The 27,548-nt window shown below is 37.7% G+C and overlaps 1 protein-coding gene across 1 annotated transcript in view; it reads left to right on the plus strand.

Moving 5' to 3' along the window:
- Positions 1-27,548, plus strand: part of luzp2 (leucine zipper protein 2) — a 71,430-nt gene that overhangs the window by 30,732 nt on the left and 13,150 nt on the right. Inside the window, exons 2-7 of the mRNA XM_062471843.1 lie at positions 10,295-10,412; positions 12,921-12,991; positions 15,061-15,142; positions 18,774-18,836; positions 22,854-22,916; positions 25,404-25,466. Coding sequence (XP_062327827.1) covers positions 10,295-10,412; positions 12,921-12,991; positions 15,061-15,142; positions 18,774-18,836; positions 22,854-22,916; positions 25,404-25,466 — 460 coding nt within the window. The remainder of the gene's footprint in view (positions 1-10,294; positions 10,413-12,920; positions 12,992-15,060; positions 15,143-18,773; positions 18,837-22,853; positions 22,917-25,403; positions 25,467-27,548) is intronic.

The raw sequence follows: 27,548 nt of genomic DNA on the forward strand, positions 1-27,548 counted from the left end.
ACTGTAGCTTAAAAAGTCAACATGTTCATGCCAAGACCACACAACTTCTCAAGACACAAACTAAGAGTGTAAGCTCATTATACCTATAAGTTGACAACTTTAAAAACATGTCATCAAATTCACAAACTTCCCTGATTAAGGTATGTTGCTGCTGGTCTGTAACAAGAACTTGCATAATCAGCATGTCTCCAGTAGATCTAATGTACCTGGAGTTGAGGACCCCTGAGTTGAGGACTTTAATGTTTGTTTTGTGAAATAAGTTTCTGGGATTTTTATACTCATACTCATAAGGAATGGTAGGTACTTGTGGCTGGGTTGAACATTTACTTTTTAGTCTTAAAATGTGTTTACATAAATAAACACAATAAACTAGCCTAACCTGAGTGAATAGTTTTCATCTAATGCTTGAGGTGTTAATAATAACTGATAGGAATATGAATTGATTCAACATCAATGTGTAACATGACCCAAAAGTATTGCTATTTCTCTCATCCTATGTGAAAATCCAATGGATTTCCTCAAAAAGCAGGTTAGATCAGGTTGACTAAAAGTAACATAGCATTAGCCCATTTTCATGCACACTTGACGGGGCACAAGTGGATCTGGTCCTCTGAAAATCGCTTTGGGGGATGGGGCAGCCTTGAGGTGACCCATGGCAACATTATACCCTGACTGCACCACAGCTAAACCGAGAAGGTCATTCTTTCGACTTGAATGCGTCTGTCAGATTGCTGTCCTTCGTCATGTCCCAGGCAAGTTGCCGATGCAGGTACCCATGTGTAATGAAATCAGATTGATTTGGAAGGTTTTGATGTGATTTGAAATGGAAAAAAGACTCCCTTCTCTTTATTGGTAATCTATCCAACATAATTAAAATGTGTGTGGCGTATCATAGAGCCTACTATCAAGGGAAATTGCTTTCCATACAGACAGGGAAAAAAGCTGCACAATGTGAGTCACTCAAATGCAAACATTTCCCCTAATGTAAACTTCCCAGCTGGGTGGGTCTTTTTATTGTGATAATGAAAGACTAAGGAAGATTACAGATATATAAAGGCTTTTCAGAGACAAAGCTTTTGCAACTTGCTTGGCTTATCACTGTTCATAAACACTGTGATTATTTAAGGAATTGGCTTCACTGTAAGTCAACTAGAGCCTCATTGCATTTCTATTACCTTGTAACTTTGGCTTTGGGTGAAAGTTAGGCTAAGTGCTTTATTCAACCACGTCTCTATACGCTGACTCAATTTAGCCATGTTTACAGGCTGCTGTTTAATGAAAACATGCCTCAGGCCTGATTTTTATGACTTGTTTATACAGTACAGGAGGTTTGTTTCACAGTGACAAGAGATTTGCAAGTTACTTGTGAAGCCTAATTATGTTAGAGAATGGGGGAGCATCATTGTGTGTTGTTAGTGTTTATGTGTGTGTGTTTGTGTATAAGTGCATGTTTTCTAAAATCAGGCACAACAGCTGTTAAACACCCGTGAGAAACAAATGTGATATTCTCATTTGAGATTTCTTCATATTTTTAGCTCATTTATCCAAGAGGGCTTTTTTGCCAAAAATTCTGGACTTCATTCTTTAGAAAATCTGTGTCACATTAGAGATTCAGTGATATAGGTTTAATTGAAAGCCTCTGATGCATGTTGGATTTCCTCTACAGTATGTCATCTACAACAAAAACAAAACTGCAGAGATAGGTCTAGTGCCTGGATTATGTCCTTATACAGTACATAAAAGATAAACAAAATTTGTGATGAGTCATTGACTTTTTATTCAATGCATTGTAGAACATTTAATCATTTAGCAGACGCTCTTATCCAGAGCGACTTACAGTAAGTACAGGGACATTCTCCCCAAGGAAAGTAGGGTGAAGTGCCTTGCCCAAGGACACAACGTCATTTGGCATGGCCAGGAATCGAACCAACAACCTTTTGATTATTAGCCCGACTCCCTAACCGCTCAGCCATCTAACCCAGGAACCCTATAGCCAAGGATCCTTTTGAACAGTTTGAAAACTACAGGCCGGTATTGAGAAAAATAGAAACGGTAAGCACATTCTTCATGATAGTAATGTATGGTGGTGCATCCTAGCCAATTTCTCCCAGATAGTTTATACTTTTGTACAGACCTGTCAAATTTAAATCTGACAGATCTCATTGCTGATTGTCAATCATCCTATTCATCTCAGCCTTCCTTTTAGTCAAGCTGCAAAAATGTTCGCAAATAAGATTCATATTGTATGCTTGACTTTGCTTTGCATTTCATCATGTCAATCTGATATGCTGCCAAAGATAGTTTGAGAGTCTTTTAACCTTGTGGCAGTGTCGTGCTTAAAAATCCTTTAAAACTACAAATCTTGTGAAAAGCCTGATTGGGGTTTTTATTGAGGAGTTGGTGAAGTGGCAAATCACTATTGCAAATAACAGACGGAAAACGAACTCTGATGCTGCTGTCCGAGTCAACACAGGGATCTGACTGGCAGCCTGGCCTTACCTGTACCAAAACAATAGAACTAAATCGGTTCTTGCCTGCTCCAAATTGATCTTCCTACCTGCCAGAGGATTCCTCATCCAAATCGGAGTGGTGCACCACTCAGGTAGTTAACCAGTAATCAAGTCACAACCGTCATCCAATTTTAAATTCCCCTCCTCACTCCCTACCCCCCAAATCCCAGAGTCCCCCCCCTCCGCCTCGACATGCTCTCCCTGAGTGACTCTTGGAAGTGGGACAGAGGCTTCACTGATTGTCTTTGATGTGAATCAGGTGCATCTGTGTCCCTAATGCCCAATCCCAACTCCTTCGTTATGAGTCAGGTGGGACAACATCAGAGCGTCTATGGACACCTCAATGCAGCTCCATAGTAGCCCATTTGGATCAATTGTTTCTGAACACTTGTCGGATTTCAAGAGGAAGAAATAAAAAAACACAACAGTATCCTTGAGTCATAGTCTGGAACTAAAATCACATTAAGAGATTTTCCTCTTCTCTGCCACTCCCAAACACCATGGCTCATTGCACTGCACTGTAGTGTACATCGCTAAGGCGATTAAGCTGCATTTTCTTATTTACATACTTTTGTGAAATTCGAGGAGGAGGAGGGACCAAGGAGCTGGTATTCATTTCATCTCTCTTTTATCCTTAGTCTTATGAATCCAATGTTTTACACAGAAGAATATTCCTCCGTGCCTTAAACTTGGCGTATTAAATCACATTATAGATTGGCTCGCTGGCTGTTACCATTTAATGGGTATCGTAATATAGGTTCCCATTGTTCATGTGATCTAATGCACAAAGCAATTCATTGGAAAAACATTCTTGATCAAAATAAGTTTATAATGCAAGCGTTAGACAAACATATGTAAATGTATGTTAAGCTACCTTTTAGCAAGGTCGAAATGTAGTGTTCATAAGCTTATGTATATGCAGGTACAGATGGCTGAGCGGTTAAGGAATCGGGCTTTTAATCAGAAGGTTGCCGGTTTCCTGGCCGTACAAAATTATGTTGTGTCCTTAGGCAAGAACTTCACCCTACTTGCCTATGGGGAATGTCCCTGTACTTACTGTAAGTCACTCTGGATAAGAGCGTCTGCTAAATGACTAAATGTAGGTGCACATTGTATGGTAGTCATAAGTGCAGAAGAGATTTTTAATGTGTAGCATGAGTGTGAAGACTAAGAAGGTACATTAACTTATTATGGGCATAGTCTGACTTGCCCAACTCAATGTAATACTATAGTGTTTTTGTATTCTGGTCTTAAATGTTTTAATAAAATGGCGTCAAGGAATTAAGTATATCTGGCTCCTACTTTGAACGTACTAAAACATTATTTATATCCTCACAGTCTAGACAGACAATTCCATAAATTTAAAGATGTCAAAGGATTATATAAATCATGTGAATTTAAATATTGGGTTCAGCCACTATAAAGACCCGGTACAGAACAGGCCTCAAAGGCTTTAAAGATCCTGTAAAGCAAATTCCATGATTTGCTTCTCAGTATATATATATATACTTTTTTTTGTCATTTAGCAGACGCTTTTATCCAGAGCGACTTACAGTAAGTACAGGGACATTCCCCCCGAGGCAAGTAGGGTGAAGTGCCTTGCCCAAGGACACAATGTCATTTGGCACGGCCGGAATCTAACTAGCAACCTTCTGATTACTAGCTCGATTCCCTAACCGCTCAGACACCTGACTCCCTATATACGTGTGAAATGAGTTCCTGAAAGAATGTGCAAAGCACGAAAACTTTGTCACACTGAAATGTGGAGTTAGACCGTTGAACAGTTTCTCTTACGTTTTTAGCTCAGGTTTTGTATAGGCGGGGCAAAAACCCGACTGATCTACGTCACAGTGACCGATCTACGTCAGATCACAGACTATTGAATTCTGTTACTCAGCTGGTAAAATGCAAAGACAAAGTAATTAACACATAAAACACTCAGAGGCTGCAGGTATGGCTGTTCTGATATCTGCAATTGATTTAGCTAATGTTGCTGTTGTTGCTAAATTCAATACATTCGAGGGGGTGGAGATTCAGCTCCTTCAGGCGACACGCCCCCCCAGTCTCAAGCAGAGAAGACTACTGATTTTCTCACAATTTCAAAGCCTAATTTACTAACATACTTGTCTGTGGGTTTTTTTCATTCGAATTTGGATGGATAGTAAACTACACATTCTTCTGTGGTGTGATGAACTTAAAACTCATTTTCAATTCAACTTTACAGGATCTATAAGATAAATTACTCTCAAAATATATTTCAACCTACTGTAGTGAGACCTACTATATGTGTACTGTACAACATTCTTAAAAAGTTAAAATGATAATTACAGTTAAAAGGATTTAATATAATGGACACCTAGATTTGCTAGTTTTAGAGTAGCCTATTGTTACTTTAGGTCATTTTCTTCTTCAAGTTTATGAATGGTGGACCAAATATAGTCTCACCTGGAGAAGAAGGAAACCTGCCCCTAACACATACTTTGAAAACATCCATTCAAATGTAAGGTATACAACTGGTGAGTGTTCTATGTCCAAGCCATACTGAAAAAAGTGCACAAGTACTGCTTAGAATCTGTTTCTTAAAAACTGAGATGTTTACACTGAATGCTTCTGCCACTATTCAAATTCAGTAGCTACAGCAACCAAACTGGGTTTGTGGTTGTCATAAAATCTCTCAGAACTAAATTATGGTGGTGGTTTTTCGCACACAGCAGGGATTGCTTTATCTGTCACAGCAAAGGAGGTAGCTATTGATGTCTGGCATGTGTGGTTTTTAAAGAAAAATGTCCATACGCTATCCGGCTTGATTGCACAGCACAACAATCACTACTGTTAAGAACACAGCCCATCTCTGAAACTCTCCACGATTGTGGAATTGCATTAGATACAGTGAAATCAACAATATAATTGGAGCTGACAACCTTGGGAGAATACAGGGATCTCTTTCTAAAGCCTTCTTTGTCAGATATGAGAGCTGCTGCTACAGGAAAAGGAATGAGTCACGACTGAAGTGTAGATCAGTCAAGATAAAATCTAGTATCGCCTTGTCTCTGTGTATTCCGACCATATTTAATAAGGAGCCACATTGATATTGTGAGGACAAACACAGACAGGATATTAAATTAACCTGAAAAAGGGATTCCATCCATATCAAGTTTAACGCAGGCAGTCTAGACAGCCTGGGTCCCAATTTTATTCAATAAATCATGAATGCCTCCAAGAGAACTTTATGTCACATAGCTGCTGTCTGATTTGAAATGTGAATGACAGAGGAGACCGATTTTGTGTCCCTTTAACTCCAGAAAAAGTATTAAACAGGTATATGGTTTATTTTTACATAACATGACAGTGCAGGGAAAGCAAAGCAAATAGAGATGTTTAAATAAGATTATAAGAAAAGTCACAATGTTCACATGAAATTCCCCCTGTCCCCACTTTCAGCTCTTGAATTAGACTTACAGTAGTTGAAGATATATGGTAGGCTATGTAAATTGATGCTCAGAAAATACTTGATATTTAAAAAATAAATAACAATATGACAGAGTGTTAAACGCTGAGGAAAGTAATTGGCATCTACTTATGCGTGAAAACTGCCTGCAAGTAAGTATTGAATTATTCATTCATTATGGTAAGTATTTCTATTTCAATGCCTTGAAATTCGAACTCTGTTGAAAATTACGCAATTTAAGTGATGAACAAATTAGCCTTTGCTGTGTGGAAACGGGAGCATATGAGGGAAGATTCCAGTGCACCACTGATAATACCGTGCTCCCTGTTTTTCACGCTCAGTTTGCAGAACTCATATTGAGGTCAGTTGCTGTGTCATTTTGACAGATAAAAATGAACCCTGTTCTTTGTACTGTATCTTTGAATATGTTTGCCCTATTTCATGGATAAGCAGAGGCCATGTTTGGCCCAAAGTGTGATATTTGGTCAGCAGAATCTTGAAATGCAGCTTACCTGCCCACAGAGTTCAGTCAAGGAAAGATACCAGACCCAGTGGGAGAAGGTTACCCAGGGTAGCTAGTTTTGTCCTTATTTTGAAGAAACTGACTGAAAATAGTTTTACTGCATCCAGTAGGCGTCATGTTATAATAGCTGCAGGGACAGCTTCACAGTTATGATGGCTTTCCAATTAACATTACTTCCCTGTCAATGTTAAATTGAATTGCTTAAGTCAACACTTACTTGATTGCATTTAGGTGATTATTACAGATAATCCAAACTGCATTACTACAGCTTTTGTTTAGGCAACTTTTGTAACAGATTCTGTACATTATACTATACAACATATTGGCAGTAATAAAGTTTAAGGACTTAAAAGTGTATGTTTTCTAGAGATGATTTGACTACCATTTTTTTGCAACCAATACTTAATTGAAATGAAATCTATGGAAAAAAGAAAGCATCAATCAGATAAAATACATTGCAAGGAAATTTGATTTTCTGAACAACTTTGTGACAATTTACATCATTGGTAATGTTAAAGAAAAGTTAAACTAGTCATCAAAGTTAAATCACTGAGTACTTCATTGCTTTCAAGACATGTTGCACTTGGTAATCAGACTTGGTAATCTTGTTTTATTGTTGTCAATGCAAAATTGGCTTCTTCTAAACCTATTGTTTTACCATGTCCCTCTGCTAAACAATTAAAGAAGATTTAGTGTCAGATATCCCCGACAGCTATGCAATTAATATTCCTCGCTGTCTGCGATGTTTATACAAGACAAGAGTCAGTAAACATGACTGATTGATTTTGTTGCAGGTGTTGGGTGGTGGTCATGCTCTGCTAGAAGAATATATTAATATCCTGACAAGCCTTGGGCAGTCCTTCTTATTAAAACTATTTATTTGCACCCCCTTAATGACATAATTAATCCAGCCTGAAATTGGAAGTACCACATAAACCGCTGTCAGCTCATAATCAGCATGACAGCAAATAAGCTCCTTTGCCACTTAAAAATAACTTTTGGTTTTTGTAGCTGGTGTCCCATGAAATATATCCCTCTTTCCTAGTTTAGTTTCCCCTTGATAATGGGTGTGGTGCACACACCTGCTGTTTGCACCTGTACACACACCTGTGCACATACCATCTGCTTGAATGCTGCTACAGCATATTTCACTCTGGATTAGGGTTAAAAGAAATTTACAATGCTGTTAATTGTATTTTTTCTTACCTGTGCATCATCTCTGTTCATGATGGAACTTTTAAAGTATATCTCTTCACATTACTCTTCTGTTGAGGGCAAATGTGTCTTTTACAGCATCTACTCTGACCAGTCTTACACACCACTGAGAGGGACAATTGTGGAATGATCTCAGCTATTAGTCATGATTAAAAACACCATGGGTCAATACAGTCTGATAACTGTGCACCGATCAAAGCATTTACAGACCAGCCCTGTCAAGTGAGGATCAGTCTATTTCCCAGAGTCCTCTGAGTGAAAATGCCATGGCCTTGCCTTCCTGTATTGAGCTGTTGCTTCTCTGTTGACTGTGGGTCTCAGCACATTTCCCCTTTTCCAAGCCCACAGCTCAGCACTTCTCTATTACATTGCAAGGTAAAGCTCATATAACTCAGAAACTTCCTGTGACTCCAAGGCTAGAGAAATGTTTGTCCATATGAGGTTTACATCATTTCATCCTCACTAAACAATAAATGAGGCCTCCACAAAATTGGAAAAAAGCTAAGCTTTCCATTGTTCCACAGTTTTTTGTTTGACTTGATTCTTCCAAATCACTTATTTTCCAACTGTCTTGACTCATGGCCTTTCAAGATGTATTTAAAGATTGCATTATGTGATTTCTGGCAACAGAGCTTTATGGACATAGGCTTGTGATCAGATAATACAGCAGGCTTGTTTGTTAGACAAGCAGTATATCATTAGAACACTTTTCTGTCATCCAAAGCGAGTCTATGTAGGGAAACGTTGCCAGAACACTGGACTCAGAGGAGGTCACAGTGTAATTACATAACTAGTGTCTTTTTTGGCAGTAACAACCTATTTATTTCGGACCATGTGCAAAAAATAAATGTAAGATTTTTTATGTCTTTATCTCCTCAGTTTCTTGTGATGTAGCTGTTTCTGTGTCAGTGGGCCTCAAATTACAATCTTATTCATTTCACAGCCATGGATGGGCCTATTCCATTGGGTAATGAATAAGATGGCAGACAGGGAGTGATTTTGTCCCTCTCTCTGTTGCATGAGACAGCAATAAATTTCCCCCAATGCCATACGGCAGCAAGCCATGCGCTGGATGCAATACAGCATGTTATTTATTTATTTCCCAGGTGCTGATTTTGTATTGGTGATTTATGTCTTATTGTGCTTGATCTGCTGATGGGATCTGTAACATGGAGGTTTTTCTGGGCCCAGATTAAAGATGGTCCACAGATGTCTCAAACAAATATTCGTTTTTTATGTTTAATTAATTGAAGGACTTGGAAACATGCTGGCATAACTTACTATTCAAGTGTTTTTAAATGTATTTAATCGGTTTTTGAGAAACCAATTAGGGTTCCTTGTGTTGGGAAAAACCTGTAGAGCAAATCCAATTGTTGAATTTGTTTGATCAATAAAGCAATGTTTACTTTCTGAAGCAAAATATATTTTCACTCTAACAGGCTTCCCTACAGTGCAGAAGGGTTGTTGTTTTTCATCCATTCTGGTGACTAGTTCTGACTGAGTTTTGGTTCTTGGATCTCATTGTGGCATTTCTAGAGCAGAATGTTGATTGTAATGTGAGAATTTCAATTGAGTGTCAAATTCAGCAAATGACTTGTCTGAAATGTGAAATCATTGCTAGCTTTTGCCTACCATGTTTTACAATTGAGTGTTTTTTTTCTGTGTGGGGGTTCCATACAGTAAAACAATCTATAAAGATTAGCATTTTAGAAGTAATATTGACAAGCAGTTCGAAGGACAAGCACAGACAGATCGGTTTGGTTTGAAGAAGCCCCCTAAAGATTTATTTTCCTTCTTGTGTTTATAAACAAGGGGTGTCACATTCGATAAAATAGATTTTTAAAATCTGACATTAGAACGTTACAAAAAGAAGAGGTGGGCTAGCTGCTAAATCTTTTTTTCATATTGTAGCGAAGAGATGAAGAAGGAGCATATATGGCTGGCTGATCTAGCCCCAAAAGGCCAATGCTGTCAGTTTCGTCTTCAGCTCTCAATCTGCCACTTGCCTCTGCTTTCTCTCAATCCGCCTCCCTCAAAACACTTGGTCCCCGAACTACATTCTCTTACACTTGTGTCTCTCCTCTTAGAGAAGTATGCTTTCTAAAATCTCTGTAAAATTAATACATAGTGTCCGTAACACAGTCAACTGGGATACTTATTTCTTTATAATGACCACATTTACATGCAAATGTGCAAAAAGTTATTTTTGTCTCCCGGCAAGGTCACAACTAAATGAGAAAAATGGTTTCTCAATGACAATTCAATACAGGCTAGATTTATAATGAATGAAAGTGCATTTGACAACTGGGCCCTGTAGATTGCTCTGTCTTTTTCCAGTGATTGGGAAACTGCTTGTATATGTTTGCCTGATAGAAATGCTGAGAGTTATCTCATGGTCAAACGCATGGAAAATCCTACGAAGTCAAATGTGTTTTCAAAGGTTTTTGACCCTCTTGCTTTACTATTTGAGCTCAAAGGCTTTGATTCAGATTTAACACCTCAGTATACTAACAAATAGTTTTTTTCTTCAGGTAGTGGTACCATTTCACATTAAAACGTGAAATCTCACCCCTTTTCTTTCTCTCTCTTGCATGATAGACAAAGCTATGAGGGGCTGGAACAGAAGCTAAAAGAGGTCTTCACTGAAAGGACCGGCATCCTGCGTCAACTCTCTAAAACTTCAAAGGAGCTGGACAGTATAAAAGGCAACCTTCAGGTTAGAACCCTACTGTTTCTCTCTGCCAGATTGTGAAGATGTTAAAGGGAGTAGTTGGCTTTCAATGCAGGGACATTGGAACCTTTGGCACTTACTTTGGTTGTTCACAATGTGTGCTTCATGTTTTGGCTACTCGCAATGTTTTTGTGGCTATCTTGTTGTTATTATCAGTGACCTATGCACTTTGTAAAGCTCTCTCTTGGAAGTCACTTTGGATAAAAGCGTCTGCTAAATGAATAAATGTAAATGTAATGTAAATGTAAAATGTAACCCTGAGGTAATTTTTGCTGCTCTGTGTTGTCTCCAAAAATGGCTTGGACATTAAACTTATCCTATGATTCAGTCTGCTGCCTCGTTGTATAATGATCCACTACATACAGTACTAAAGGCCTCATTTATCAAATGTGGATGAGCAAATGTTCTGCAATAAGAGGATCCTTTCTTTTGATGTGACTATAAGGCTTTTTGTTAGAGCACATTTTCTATGAGGGTAGAAAATGTGGATTATGCTATACTTTCTTGTGAAAAAATGCACTTCATCAGGTATCAGAAAGTGAATAGCAATAGAGATTATGATTGTCTATAAGGATTAAGAATAGATTCAAGCTGGGGACTATCTGTATTAATGAGAATTAGATAGCTCTGGACTTTTTGAAATGCACTGCTCTAGCTAATCTTCGACCTTGCAGAAAGTCCAAATATTCCATCTGCCTGGTCAGGGTTAAGGTCAATCTCATTTCAGTTCTTGACAAATTAAGTAATAGAAAGAGATTATATAGAAATGGTTTTCTGAAACATAAAACAGAACTCTGTTCAGTAGTTTCTGCCTTCAAAAGCAGTATGTCCTCCCAGTCTCCCAGAATGCACTAGTGAACCCATATCTGCCTTGGTATGTCCCCCAAGACAACAAAGAATGGAATTACACACTCCACCCAATTTCAGTGGCAGGACCCCTTGGGCTAGTCTGGGTGGCATAGATCCCCACCATTCTTACACTATAGTTGCTCTCATGCTGGATCTATAGTATCATTCAGAATGATGACTCCCCAATTCCACACCATGACTAGTTGGAGTTGTACTGTATGCATTTGGAGTTGTTGTGCGTGCATAGCATTTACTTGATGACTGCTTTCAGTGGAAAAGCCCCTGCAGGTGGTCTGGCTGGCACAGTCATCTGTGGTATATAGTCTGGGTACTATTATCCTCAGGACAGGCTTGGATGTTTGCTCACTGACCACTTGAATGGCATGTGTCCCCCAAGGCACAGCGCCAATGCACTGGGCATGGCAAGGGACTTGTGGACTGGGATGACATACTTGAAAACAAAATGGGGGAAGGGGTAGGGGGTTAACAAAAATGTTTACTGAGATTTTATTTGATGTGATAAATTATGCATGTGGAACAGATTAACCTTTTGGAGATTTACTGTCTGTGGTGTTTATTTCTTTAATGAGCAGTACCTGAGGTTTAGTTGAGCCCCCTCAAAATATTGCCTGATGGAGCTTTGATTGTTGGCTATGGCTCCTGGGTAAACTTGTTCAGAGATTAATAGGGTAGGAGTTAGAGCTATTATCAACCTCCCAATGGGACTTGACAACAATTTGGGGCCCATTTTCAATATCACTGTAATACCCTCACACTTGGTATGAAATATTGAAAAGACTTGCCCAGAGTATCAACATCACATACTGGCCACACATATTGCAACAGTTTCAAAGGCTGAGATGTGAGGATCATATCATCTTTGCCTTATGGGTATTTTCAAAGAAATGAAAATGTTAAGCCAAAAGTAATAAAATAAATGTGTAGACTTCTTCTGGATGTGTTGATTTATGATGGGAGTGTGCAAACTCCTTGGTATCGAACACTGATTAGCCTATAATTCCATGACACTTTTTTGTGATGTAGACTTTATTCAATGGATTTGTTAAATGCTCAAACTCTATCTTGATTTTTTAATCTGGTCTATGTTCTGGTAAGAAAGCAATTATGGAACTCCAATTAGTGTATTCATAATAATTGTTCAACTAATGTTTGCTTTCCATACATACACTAATTGGATGGATGGACCAATTAGTGTATGTATGGAAAGCAAACATTAGTTGAACAATTATTATGAATTATGAATACAGAGCATCCTTTGAATGCCACTTGAATTGATCATCTAACTAAAGTATGTATCTGAAAATGATTTCCCAAAGCTTTTTTGAATTACAATTTTAATTACAAAATAATTTATAAGAATGTGAACTTACACATTTTCAAAATAAAGTCAATAGACAGACTCTTTGTATTATAAAACATGTCCCAACACTAAGCACTTGGAATCAACCCCTGTCATTTACTGTTGATTGTGACATATGAAAAACATTTAATTTGATATACTGTATACTTTTCTTTTAACAATGTTGTATTCCTTGCACAGTATCCTTCAGAACAGAGTGAGACTGAGTGGTCATGTTATAACCAGTTCCTATTCCAAGAATAAAGATTTCTATTTTCTTCTAGTCACTGAAAAATGATGACTCGGTGGCCAAGAAGGATGTCCAGAGAATCCTGGAGCTCAGCCACAAGCAGAGGTAAATCAAAACTTCTGAATTCCCCTCGCTTTCTCTTTACATTTACATTTACATTTAGCAGACGCTCTTATCCAGAGCGACTTACAGTAAGTACAGGGACATTCTCCCCGAGGCAAGTAGGGTGAAGTGCCTTGCCCAAGGACACAACGTCAGTTGGCATGACCGGGAATCGAACTGGCAACCTTTGGATTACTAGCCCGCTTCCCTAACCGCTCAGCCACCTGACTCCCATGCTTCCATGCTGACTCCCATGCTTCCATGCTTAATGAACACATTGACTAAAGAACTTGCACATGAATTAGCAGCTAGTGGCAAAAGTAACCTATGGACAATAGAAAATCAAACCAGCTATTATTATTATTACTGCAGCTAAATTATACTTTGAAGAAAACTCCCTTCAAAGGGTGGGTGAACTAAAATAAAACAACTACATTGTAGTTTTTTACCAATTACCAAAGCATTTATCAGTAATACATAAAAAATTTGGGAGATGTGAAAAATTGTTTTAAGGTGTGCACATTTTCTGCCTGTTCCCCTAAAATGTTCAGTTAGGGGATACAGTTCTCCTAGTAAAAAGGTTGAAATGTGGCCCTGAAATGTGTTCCAAATCTAGTTCACATGACATCCTGGCTTTCTTTACTGCCCTGTTGCAAGTCTTCTGGTAAAATCACAAGCAAATGCTATGCCAACCACAGTGGTAAGGAAATAACATGTTTGGTTGGCTGAGCTGATGGAAACAGACACGACCACTGGCATGTGAAATAATGCAGCGCATCACTGTAGTGCAGAGAAATGATTTACCAAATTCACAAAATTTCCCTACAGAAAGTGTTGCTATATTGACTCCAAGATATTGCTCCCTGACTGCACAATTGATAGACCATGACTATGTCACATGCTGTTACATTTCTAACTCAGAGTTTGCCCAGCGAAAAGGAATAATTTCTTCTTGCTGTAATCTTATAGCTTAGAATGTTATGGGATTTAAGCCTTGTTGTTTTGTTAAGCACTCTGTCGCAAATGATTTGGTTTACCAAGGTTGCCCTTTCAACAAGCCACCTGTTATTTTAGGATTACATATATTGTACATTACAGTTTCAAATGCTTGCATTTATAAAGCACTCTCAATTGAGCATAAGAAGACTTTGGCTATTAGGAATGTTTATAATGTAGCGTATTTTGTAAGATACCGTACCATCTGTTTGAGACATGCAGATGCATCTGAAGTCTTTACACAGCTTTTTTACCACGCTAGTTTTAATTAAATACACTACAAAAGGTTAATTGGCTGTTGGGAACACTTTTAAATTTAGGCACTAGTGCAGATATTGGGAAAATATTTAGACTTCTTCACTCTTTCCATGTTTTGCTCTATAGATACAATTTTAAATATATTACATTTAAGTTTTGACATGAATCTGAAAGTACAGTTTACAGATATATCTCGGTGGTAAAGCATTTGAGTGCAAATCAAGAGGTTAACAGTTCAAATATACACCTATATTTTGCTTTGGATGAAAGCAACTGTTGAATGAATACATCATTACTCAGAGCCTTTTCTATGATACTCAAAATTGAGGTTAGCTACGTCCTGTTTCCTTTTATAATCCTTCTGATAAGTACGTAGCTGAGACATTCACAAGTTTCACTTGTGTACTGTAGGAAATCACCAAGACACTCCCTAGAGTTGGTTGTCTAAGTGACTAGGAATAAACACCTTATAAAGGCCAGAGCTTCAGTGTTCTTCTGCAGAGATAAGGGAACCTGCCAGAAGGTCAGCCTCCTCTGCAGCTCTCCATCCCTCAAGCCTTTATGGTAGAATGGAACTTCTGAGTTAAGAGCATAGACAGCCCCTATTGCCATACAAGGACAGAGTTTGTTAAATAGCTGTTATAGGAATTGGTGAGCATGAGGAAAAATATTCTGTTACCTGAAAAGACAGAATTCGGCACATTGGCCTGAATGTCAAGTTCTTCGTCTGGTGCCTTGGTACCTTGGCACTGCAGGAGTCTAAGTGAAGCAGTGCGGTATGTGCTAAAATAGTATTTCTCACCTCCTCTCCATTGCAGGGAGGAGATGAAGTCCCTTCAGGCAGCCTTGCAGAAGCAGCTGGAGGAGGCAACTGAGAGAGCGGAGAAGCAGCAGGCCACGGTGAGAAAGTGGACTTGTCAACACCTTCCTCTTATAACCATCCCGGTCACCTGGCGCCCAAACATGCAGGCCTTATCTGCTCATTACCCATGAGACAACTCTTCTGGTTCACTATATTCCATAAACATAAAATTCCTGAAAATAGTGAGAAAGGAACAAAGAGATTAAGGTGTGCTCTCTTGATTATTGAAAGTATTTGTTAGGGGTGCATGCACAAGTATTATTATTGTTATTATGTTTGCATCTTTTAATGCCTTCTCAGTTTTTCTGCTGAATTTCAATATTTTTTGTTTTTATGTAGTTTTTTTTCCTCAATTTGACTTAGCAATTTTAACTCAGCAACAATCATTTAATTGTCGCTCATTGCCTTGACTTTTCCATCCTCTGTCATATTTGGACATTCTTGACAGCACGTTAAATCAGTTCAGGGTGTATTAGATCCAGTCTACAAATTAGTAAAATTATTATATACATTCAAGTTACCTCTAAATGCCTTAAAGCAGAGCCCAGCTAGCTAACATCCCTAAAAATGTTGTTTGTGTCCCTTTGGATTCATGCTTGTGATTGCACCTTGCTGTGCTGCACTGTATTGTATCCAAACAGACCACTGCCTGCAACTCTAAGAGATAGACTCTTGTTTTCCAAACTAATTATCAACAAATCACCAGGAAGCTTAATTAGTGTAATCAACTGCTGTGGGATGTATTTGAGATCAATAGATGGTAATAGGAAAATGTATTTTTCCAACATTCTGGAACTCCCAAGGCTTGATGGTGACTGTGACATCGCCAACCATGTTTAGAATAAGAATAACGGATGTTGCTTCCTCAGTTAGCCCAAATAACTTACGGTATATCTTCTATACTCTGGTTAGCTTAATGTGCATCTTTGTTATTTTTATAATAATAAGAGGACTTATCCCATACAAAGGTACTTATAATTTATGATAACTATTTCCTGGATTTTGATGGAAGATTTTGTAATATTCGATATTGTGTTGAAATACAAAATGCATGAAACGCATTGCACTTGAAAGACAAGACAATTTATAAACTTCTGATTTACCAATGTGCTGGGAGTCTGGGAAATGTATACAATGGAAGAACTAGTTATTGCTTATTAACATGCCAATTAAATTGTAGAGAATGGGCCAGAATACTGGATGACAAATATGAATGATCTACTGCAGATTTAGCATGTGATTTCAGAAATGCAAATTAAGCCAGGTTGTCATTATTACACTTTTGAATCTTTTGTACTAAAATATGGATCTTTCTTTGACTTTTTGACAACCCTATGTGTGTGTGTAGAAATTGTTGATGGGATTTCAGTTTCAGCTTTGGAATTGTATGAAGTGCAATACATACATTGTTTTTGAGAAAACTCCTTGGTAAGAATGAGTGAACACTCGCATCACTATTCTCAACCAATTAATTGGACCTTGCCCATGCTAGCTAGCCTTAAGATATTTTGTGGTGCTAAAAGTGCAACTGTAATTTTGTAAGAGGTTAAAAAAGGTCAGTAGTAATAAGGTTGGGGTTGACAAATACTTTTACATAATCTAAATAAGTTAGCAATTTCCTAAATAGCTTTTGAAGATTTTTTTGTGCCTCAGAGTTAATAAACTGCTTTAAAATGTAATTAATGTATGTTTATGAATAATTTGGGAAAACAAAAATTGATAACTTGAATGGTATAATTATTGCTACAGGCGGTAGCATGTATGCTAACCAACACGTTTGCCTACAGAGAGAAGTACAGTACAGATGATGTTCATAATTGATTCCCATAATTAATTTTACACCATGTTAAATATGGAAAACTAATTTCACGGATTTCAGATGAGGCTATCTATAGGCTATAGACCTGTTTTATAGGAAAGGTAACCTTAAATGACTTATTTTGTGATCGGGCGCTTTATATATATTTATACATATTACACACATATACATACATATATAAATACATATTAAAAAGATTTATTTTTATTAACTTGACCTTCCAGGGGGGGCGGGGGGTGCCGTTGGGGGGGCGGGCGCCCCCCTAATATGATGGTAGGGGAAACACTGAGGCTTACCTTTTCCTTTGGGACGATGAAACATTTTTAATTAAAACAACTAATAATTTGCCTTGAATAAAAAAATATTGGCAACTTGATACCAAGGTTTCAATATTTTAGTTACAGCTAAATATGTTGGACTTTGCTTTCCCAGCTTTTCCTTTGGTGCTCAGTGAAAATGAACAAACTTTTGCTCCCAGGGGCAACTCCAACTTCAATCAGACAATATTTTTTATCCATTGCCTCATACATCAAATGTCACCTCGCCACTGAGATGTCAAACAAGCCCAACTTACATTTCTTTGCCTCCAGCTATATCTGGGTCTCAACTGAAAATTAAAAGCCCACCATACTGTTCACAAGCATACACGTACATTCATAATTACTCTACACTCAACAAATGTGTTTAAAAGTAACACAGTAACAGCAAAGTCTGGGATAAATACATATATATATATATATATATTAAATTACTATTATGGGTAGAAGTTGTAATAGTAGTGGTATTACAATTTAATTGTACCAATTATGTGACTTCTTATGGGTGATCACCTAAAGAGTTTTTGTTTTGCAATTGATCCTACTGTTGTTACAGTGTTCTAATGAAATATTAATTCAATGTCATATTCATATTAATTCAGCAACATAGAAAAAACTAGCATAGACAGATAACAGACAGAACCAATTGTATTTCTATTTCAGGACTAGTGCACAAAACTGCCATTGTTTTACCCTCCTGTGCCTCGACTCCAATGAGGCAGAGTGGGACTACAATGTTTTCTTGACATCCCCATGGGCAGATACAAACTGAAAGGCTCAAACATGAACTGTGATGCTATCTGGCCCTGCTCAGGGGCTGTGTGTCAACCACAGAGACCAAGTTTACAGTCCCCCAGTTCCCTCCCAAGATGAGGTCACCTGGACCATGAATCCTTTCCTCTTCATCCCGAGGACAATCTAGATGACCTTACACAAGGACTTACACTCCCTCAGACCCGTTCCTAAATAGGTGTGACAAAAAAATCTGAAAACCAATTTTGATTTTCCTTCGGAATCCGTTCTTTAAGATGTAGTCCTGCTCAGTGGGTTGCCATCTGCAGAGAGTAATCCAGACCTTACTGCCTGTTAAATACACAACACAAGGGAGGGCTGCATGACTGAGACAAGCCTAGCTTGCGATAAAAGGTTTGCAAAGATCTCACTCAGACAATGGCCATATGGGCTATAAAATTAAGCACACAGTGGAAAGTTGTCAGCCACCATTTGAGGCCATAAACTCCTCTCAGACTGACACCCTGCCCTCTTTGAAAGTCAGTTGAGCGAGATCCTGAAAAGTCATATTGTCCAAAGCAAATGTGTGAGACAGCAGAGCGAGAGTAATTAGAGGATGGATTTATGTGTAGTAAATATTTAAAGACTGACTAAAATACCAGCATAAGATGTGCAATAGAACCATATGGGGTACTAAGCCCTGTAAAACAGTTTATATTGTTTGACCTTGGGTTGTGTTTAGTAACTAGTTTGAAAATAATTAGTATGAATGAAATAACTAAAGGATTTTTTTGTCAACAGATCAAGTTTCTTAAGATGGAGATGGAGAAAAAAAACAAGATCATCAAGGACCTACAGCAAGAGGTGAGTCTGAAACTCAAATTCAACATACGAGTCAAGTACATTCAAGTAATAGTTAATGTCTCTTGTTGATAATTTGATAGGTTGATCAATTTATGTATTGTATATGTTATACAAATGCCATACACTGTATACAAATCAGGTTTTCCAGTTGTAAAGGTCATTGTCAGTGGGGTTAATTTATTGACAGTGCTGAGGGAGTTGAAGATTGGTTGAGAGCTATAAGCAACTGAATGGCATTATTTTGAGCCTCTGGGCCTTAAGTGACCTTCTAATTGGATAACCCAGTGTGACTTGTGGTCACAAGAGGTGACCACAGAGGTCTTGTGCAAAGTGATAGTCAACAGCCAAATACCCCAGGTCAGCAGAGAATAAAGTAATCAATCAGAATCTGAACTGCAGTGCTTGGTAGATGCACATATTATAGCTTTGGATAACTTCACAGGTGAAACATGAATTCCATGTAAGGGAAGTCTACAGAAACATTCAAAGCAAAAGCCAGGTGAGTGCTAGGGAATTCACACTGCCGGAGGGAGGTCAAAAAACATTCTGTGACATTATTAACTCAGCCAACAAGGGACAAAAAAACTGTATGTGGAGAATATAGCCAGTGGGCCTTGTTCGGACACAGCAAACTCTATTAGGGACAAACAGCAGCGGGAGAGGCAATACTACCAGTGAGACTCAAATCAAGCTGGTTGTTTCCACAGTAGGGGAGGTAATGTTGCATGTGTTGACAGTATTCTACAGAAGGTTATCTTAAATCACTAAATGACCTGTTAACAAGGCCATAATTTGACTTTGTAATGACCAATTAAAGAGTTTTCCACCATCTAACATCAACCTTATTACGTAAGATCAGAGCACGCTAGAAAATTTGATGTGTATGTAAACAGAATTCTTGTTTGAGATCTAAACTGAGGAGGATATTTGTGTTTCTTATGTTCTTTTAATCTTGTGTACATTACATTGTAAGGCAAGTAAGCATACAGTAATACATTCCTCCAATACTGTGACTGTCTCTAGTGGCAATGTAAACTGGCTAAAATAAACTTTATTCTTCATGGGAATTGCCATCTGAAAAGATTTAAACAGTTAAACTGCATAAGTACTCGAAAAGGCCCCAAACCACATTGAAGGCACATTGTATTGGGCTAGTGTTCCTTAATCATTTGCTCACTGTAGCATTGACCTTAAAGTTTAAAAAGAATCCTGTGCAAGGTCCATCTTGAAAAGGCCTGTCTTTGTTGCTTTACTCAATGGGGTCAACTCCATTCAACAGAGGTCGTTGGCTTATACTTTGAAAGCTGTGTAGCTTTGACATTTTAAGTTATGGCTGTATCCTGTACCAGATCATGAAAACCAGTCAAAGAATGTTGCGTTTCTTCCCTGCAAGATAAAGAAGGTTTATCTATCGTAGTTACTGAGGTCTGGAAGGTCTTTTAGATTTGTCATTCTATCTCTCCGTGCATGACTGTGGCAAAGTTCTATTTTATCACTTTTACTCTCCTCCCAATAGGGTAAGGTTAGACTGAAGTGGTTTGCTCAGACAAAGTGGCATTGGCACGTACTGTACACATAAAAGTTTAATATCTGAGACAATACATTACTGTTATAACAATATACTCAAACTCTGGAAAACTAGGAATAAATCAGTTATTAAATCAATTGCAGCTAGGATATATAATACAGCCCTGCAGTCCTGGCATAATTAATGAAATGTCATCTGCATAGATAAGGGGACGGTGGCGCCTATTTTTTATTCTCTTATTATCATCCTTACTAATTGACTCAGCAAGGGGTTCAAGATAAATATGCAAATAATAGTGAAGATAGCAGCCCACCCTGCCTTACACCTCTGTCCAAACTACAGGAAGGTAGCAGGACTCATTTGTAAACACCCCTAGGACTTGAACGATTGATAGATAACTTGAGTCCATTTGACAGTCAAGTTACCGCACAGCCTAGTGACAATGAGCAATAAATAATTAACTACTTTCAGTGTTGTCCAGTGATATACAGTTATAAGAGCGTTTTTAGAATATTTTCTGTATAATATTTTCTTTAGGAGTGCTCTCCACTAGTTATTAGTGTCCACAATAATATTTGTGACAAAAACTGACCAGGAAACCTGGAAGTGTTCAAATGGTGATCCATATGTTCCTTCAGTATCAGGGAAGTAGGGGACACCTGGAAGCAGGGGAGTACAATACAAATTTGAATGATGAAAGGCTGACACAGATTGACTATTGAAAGCAAAAGTAAAGTTGCATTGACTGATCGATGTTTTCTAAAAGGAGTGCCTAAAAGCTAGTCACATTTAAATGTACATTTTTGCATTTAAATGGTACATTATTGGTACATTGTTGATGTACCAATAATGTAGATAATGTAGTACCAGGGTACCTGTGACTACAGTGTTGTTACTAAAGTTAATGTTCATGTACATTAAAGATTACCTAGTTCTAATCATTAAAAACCTGCATCTGTGTTTATTCTTTGATTTATTGACTTGAAGCTACAGTTTATGTTACTTCTGTGAGAAAATAGTGCTGATCCATGTCACTGGAGAAACTTTATGAGTGCAATTCACTGTAAACTCATAATCTATGATTGGCTCTGGGGACTTGATGTGTGCATTGTGAGACAAGGCTATAGAATGATTTACGGTTCGACTCTGCTGCAATGTGCCAGCTTTGTAGTGCAGCAGCACAGTAGACAGCTCTGCCATTACAGTTGCTCAGCTCTTGAGATTGGAGGGCATCATTGTGATATGTGGAGACAGATGTGACGGATTCAGAGGTTAAACATAATGTTAATGTGACTCAGCCAAACATGTCATGAGTCACCAGTGAGATGAGGGTGATCTGTGTCTCTGCCAATCATTTTTCTCAACTTAGAGTGAAGTATGACTGCACAGTAGGTGCCAGCAGGTATCACAGTTATGAGTGTAGAAATATTGTGTAGAAATATAAAAAGGACTGTCTGGGTCAGTGAAAGAAGAACACTTGGTCAAATGTCTCCCTCAAAGGTATATATTCATGAGATGTTTTTTGTGTATTTTTTGATTGGAGTCACGTAACATTAGGCATCCTGTGTCAAAGAGCAAGGACAGATGGAAGAAGTACTGTATATGAGCATCACATTGCATATTCCCATGCTCTACATTAGCTGCTTCCTAAATATAAACAAAAGATAATGTGAAAAAATCTGTATTTTGAGCCGCACGTATTGCCAACAATATGGCAACACTTGGCAAATAACACACTTTGACATACAGTATGTGACTCTGGAACTCATTTTGCATAATGTTTCATGACATGTGAGCTGCACTGGATCTCGTTTTCACTCTAGGTCTGTTCTGGGGCAGCCACATGTCACATTTTATGACAGCTGCCATTTGCGAGTCTCAGATGGTGGCCTTTCTTTAGAGAGGAGAGGAGGTGCAAGTGTTTGGTCTTGATGCCCGGCCAATTCTGCCTCATTGAATCACATAGCACTGCCATTCCACCTCATTAACTCTTGTGTGTTGAGTGTGTGTGTGTGTGTGTGTGTGTGTGTGTGTGGGGGGGGGGGTCTGTGTGTGTCTGTGTGAGGGAGGGAGAGAGAGAGAGGGAGAAAGTGAATTTGTAGAAAAGTGTTGAGGCTCAACACGCAGTTGAGTTTTAACAATAGTTGTAACAATAGTTCCAGCAATTACTGTATTAACAGCACATTTGTGTGATCATATTTCCATGATCATATTCCATTGATTGATTCAACAGATGCGTAGTAATTGGCTATTTTCTTCTGCTTGTTTTAAGTGTAAAATTGAGCGTGTTAGACAATGCACTAGATCAAAGGTAATTATGGCATAGATTAACTCATTTACAATTGTGCTGCTGAGTAGGTAGATCTGATGAATCTAAATTGATGTCTCCCTCCAGATGTAAACACAAAATCTTCATTATATCCACACTGCCATAAATCTTCTCACATCATAAAAAATATCTAATTTAATTTCTGTCTGATTTCTTACAGAACAAGAGCTTGAAAAGCAAACTTCTATCTGGCAACAAACTTTGTGATGCTCATGCTGAAGAGGTAAGTCATTTAATACAATGGGATTCTTTATTTACCGTGTGTCTTTGCTAAAGTCATACTGTAGTGAACATGGGTTAGGTAAGGTAATTATAATTCAAAAGCTAAATATTGTATTTCTCCAAAGAAATAGTAAGGTCCATGCAGACTATTTGTAACTATACTTGCTCATGTTCAACTCAGTCCAACACTGGTAATGAAACCACAGATCTCACTTGTACTGTAAGTGGACTGTAATTTGCGTGTGGTTATTTTAGTTTGTAAATCAGTTCCGATCAGCATTCCGTGGAATTACAACACTGTCATACTAAAATACTGCTGTGGAATGGTATTTCTGTGAAAGAGTGGCATTCATTAAAGCATCCGTTCATGTACATAAACAGTACAAATTATGGGAATTTCCACGGATGTTTAACTTTTAGTGTAGTGTGCTTTGCTATTCTAATTATGTTTGATCAAAGTTAGTGACAACCATTCTTGGCCCATTAAATGTAATTAGTTCTGTAAGGGTTCTTTTTTTTTACTTTTGCTGCAAAATAATTCTCCATTTTGGAATTCTCCATTCATTTCCTCTGTATCATTGAACCACTGGGATGAAATTTAATGAAGACTTTGAAGCTATTTCTAAGAACAAAAATGATCTTCAATTGGGATAAAAACTGTCTTTGAAGAACTAGAAATACTACATTTTGTAAACACACAAAAATGTTTCATTAACTACAAGGATACTTATTTGTGCTTCTGCATATTCATCCTATTGCATATTCGATTAAGGTCTCCTGTATACATACTATTTGGAAAGCTGGTCTTCGACAATGCTGCAATACACTTACAGATGCTTCAAGATGATCGTTTTCTCTCTTGCAAATTGACATGTTCACTCAACAGACACAACAACTCTCCAAATCCTGTCCAGTACACTTCCCAATTTTGATTCTACTGGTCAATAACCAGTTTAGATTTTTCTTGTGTCTGACCTGTCATGAAAGTGGTTAGGACCTTCCATAATGGCATGACCAACAAAAAAGCTTAAAACTTTCTCTCCACTGCTTATTCTTATCTTGAATAAGCAGTGGAGAGAAAGTTTATAGTATTTTGTTCCATTTATTTGAGTAAAGCCCCATATATCCATGTATCTATCTATCCTGCATGTAATCATTCTGTTTTATTGCATGATCATTACAACTATTACAACTCAGTGTTGCTGGCCTGTATTAAACTCCAAAATGCATATCCATTCCTTTCTGACACATTTAACTTTATGACCAGCTCCCACCAAAACAAACTTAATGACCCCTGATCTAACACTGGCTGGCTTGCATCTGTGGATTTGACATGTCTCATATTTATTTAGCCTCTGACATTTTATGACTAGCCCAAGAATACAAGCATTCAATTTAGTTATAGTACCTGAGGCCAGGATGGCTGTCCTGGGAGGGAAAAGTACTTTGTGAATAAAGAGAACAAAATAAAGAAGTTAATGGTTCTCGTAAAGGAAACAGTGGTAGCTTGTTGTAGCTTGCCATTATTATTTCACAAAGTAGATTAAGTAATCATAATACTGATCTTGTTCTGAGTGACTGACCTTTTGAAAGATCCACACAGTAATGTAATTAAAACATAACTTTTTCACTGTATAACATAAAAATTACCTTTGTTGTGTACAATCATGTTGAAGGGAACCTCTTTCCATTTTATAGGGAATTTTATTATTTAATTTAAAGGCCCATTTCTAAAACAAAATTCCTGATTTATTGAAACAGCTCAAACAAGTCTAAAGCATAACTCCATTTCACTTCCAGATTTTTAAGTATTATTTTTAACTTGATTTCATCTTTGATTTATGCATCTTTTGTTTTTTGTAGTTTCTCCCAAGATAACATTTTCCTTCTCCCTAAAACTTGTCTTTGTGTGAGCGACCTCAGTAGAGTGGTGGTTTATACAGCTACCCTCCCAATCCTTAAACCATTACTGATAAGGAGCTAAAGTAATGTTAATCTGTTTGATAACATGTGTGTTTGTTTACTACTATGTTACAGGTGAGGCGGAAGGCTGGGCAAAGTCATGCATTTAGCATTCTGTCAAGTTTGATTGTGCTGAATGAGTGAGAGCTTGTGTGTACGTATGTGTACAACCACTTGTGTGTGTCTTGTTTGTGGCTTAGAATATGAAATAGGAGGAGAAGTAACTATGGGCCTGCATGTGTGGTGGTGGTTCTGTACATAGTGGAGGGGGAGCAGGAATACAGCTTTAGACAGTGGGCAAGAAGCCAGTGTGTGACTGCATCATTGTGTGGGCTTTGCAGTTCACTGAAGAGGAGATTTGATATTTTCTTGCTCTCTGTAGGTCCCTCCTTTGAGTCAGAGCTTTGCCCAGGGAACACTCACAAAGGAGTCTTCCGCTGCAGCCGGTAAAATCCTGCTACGTGATCTAAAACCAATTTCCCTATTTGAATAAGCTAACACTTATTTTCTTATCTTCTACTTGCAGTCCAAAAAAATCCAGGCTCAACTGAAAGAGCTGCGGTACGGGAAAAAGGATTTAATTTTCAAGGTAAGCGCAAACTGAAGGGGCAGCTTTATTGCTGTTCCAGACCATAGGTAAACAGGTGCTTGAGTCCACCTGGGATGGATAATCCCATTGGGATGGGGGAGGGGCAATTTTTCTTGATTTAGACCGCAGTTGACAAGATTCTCTTATAGTGGTGACCAGTCTACAGAGAGCCTCAGCACTCAAATTCACCCAACTATATACTGTTAATAGTAAAAGACAGAAGCACCAATACCATGTTGTCAAACCCTCTAGGTAATGACACATTAAGGTTTTCTGTTTTTTATTCTAGTCACAACATTAAACAGTGTGATCAAAACCAACCTTCTCAAGATTTAGAGATTTATCCAATGACTACTAAATGACCTAAATCCAGTGTCCTTTTTTCCAAAATTGTCCTTAAATATTATCTTTGTTCCTTACCTGGTTTAATTCAGTCAGGAATAAAAAATATATATGATTGATCATATTTTTTATGGGATGTTTTACAGCATTGGGGCTACACTGTGCTGTTATTGGGATTACGGATTGGTACTGGTTTAATAACTTGCTATTTAGTCTCCATTTGTAAACATACCATGAATAATTGTCTAATTTATCTTTAGCTACATAATTGGAAATAGTTCAAACGCTTTGGCCACACACTGACACATACAGTACAGGCCCATTCTAATTGCAAAAATTGACCTTTTTCAGGACTTTTGTATTTTAGGATTTGTAAAATAATCATTGGCATTTACTGGGCACATCGCCTGACCTTTTGGTTCTTGTTTGCAGTGCTAAGTCGGGAAATGTCAGTTGACATTTCTGCCACAGTGCCCTGTAATACCATTTCATAAATGTAAGATATGATCCCTCTGACCCATCATTCCTAAGCTCTGTCAGATGAAATAATGACAGAAGAGGATAGAGAAAGGCCTCATTCTTCTCTGCTGAGATTTATGCTTCTACACCCCCTGAATATATTGTCCACTGTGTCTGCTCTTGTGGTTCTATTCTGGCCCAAGGATGAATGATAGGAAAGCATTTCTGTCAGTGTCACAGATGGTAAATCATTGTCACCAAACCACAAATCACAGATGGCCACTAACCCCAAAACAGCCTTATTCTTTAATGTTCTTAAACCCCATTTAATCAGTACACTGTTTAATACACATCTTATATTTACAAACTGTAGACAATATGAAAATAGAAAAGTTCAATGTTCTAATCCATTGCAGCACAAGAAAAACCTGGAGATGGAATTAATTAAGAGAAACCGAGGGGTGGACATACTACTGGAAATGGCCCATGGCCATGTATGTTTGTGTATATTCATACACAATCACACACTGTTAAATATATAATAGTTATGTGTTAGGTTATAGTAAAACTATTTAACTAAATATACAATATATGGAAATATTTTGTATAACAATAAACAGGTTACAGCATTAGGTCAGCATACCCCTATGTTACTGTACCAAGTAGGAACTATGTACTATCGGTATGCTAAATCTTACCATTGTAATAGAGTTTATTATAATATATCTGTTATCTAGCATTATTTATTGTACAATGCCTATAGACATGATTTTATGTGCAGTGGAATAAAGGTCTGTGGCTTTTAATGTTTTATTTATAAATTAGAAAGATTATTTATCACTTAGGCCAAACCACTTTAACATTTTGCTGACCCTTACAATTAAAGATCCTGAGTTGCAGTTTTCTCATAAAAGCAAAAGAATGATCAAAGCTCTTTTTGGTTAAAAACTGAATCCTGCTTGTAGTTCTTTGAATGTAGTTATTTGAACCAATGCGTTCAGATTTGTTGGTTATTAAATGCCAATTCCTATTAATGTGACGGTTAGAATAAAGACCTTTTGAAATTCCTCACCATCATTTTTTCTTTTCAAATTATATCTAAAAATCCCTGCTTTTTTGTTCACCCTTCAGTAGACATTCTCTGCCCCCTATCTTATTACTGTAATTCAGTCCACAGAGCAATGAGTACCTCTGCCTTTCAATCGGCATTTGCTATGGAGAGATTATATACTGTCCTTTTAGCTCATGATTAAAGAACGACTTCTCTAAGTTTATTACTTT

This window comes from Osmerus eperlanus, chromosome 10 (genome assembly GCF_963692335.1).
Source record: "Osmerus eperlanus chromosome 10, fOsmEpe2.1, whole genome shotgun sequence".
NCBI lineage: Eukaryota > Metazoa > Chordata > Actinopteri > Osmeriformes > Osmeridae > Osmerus > Osmerus eperlanus.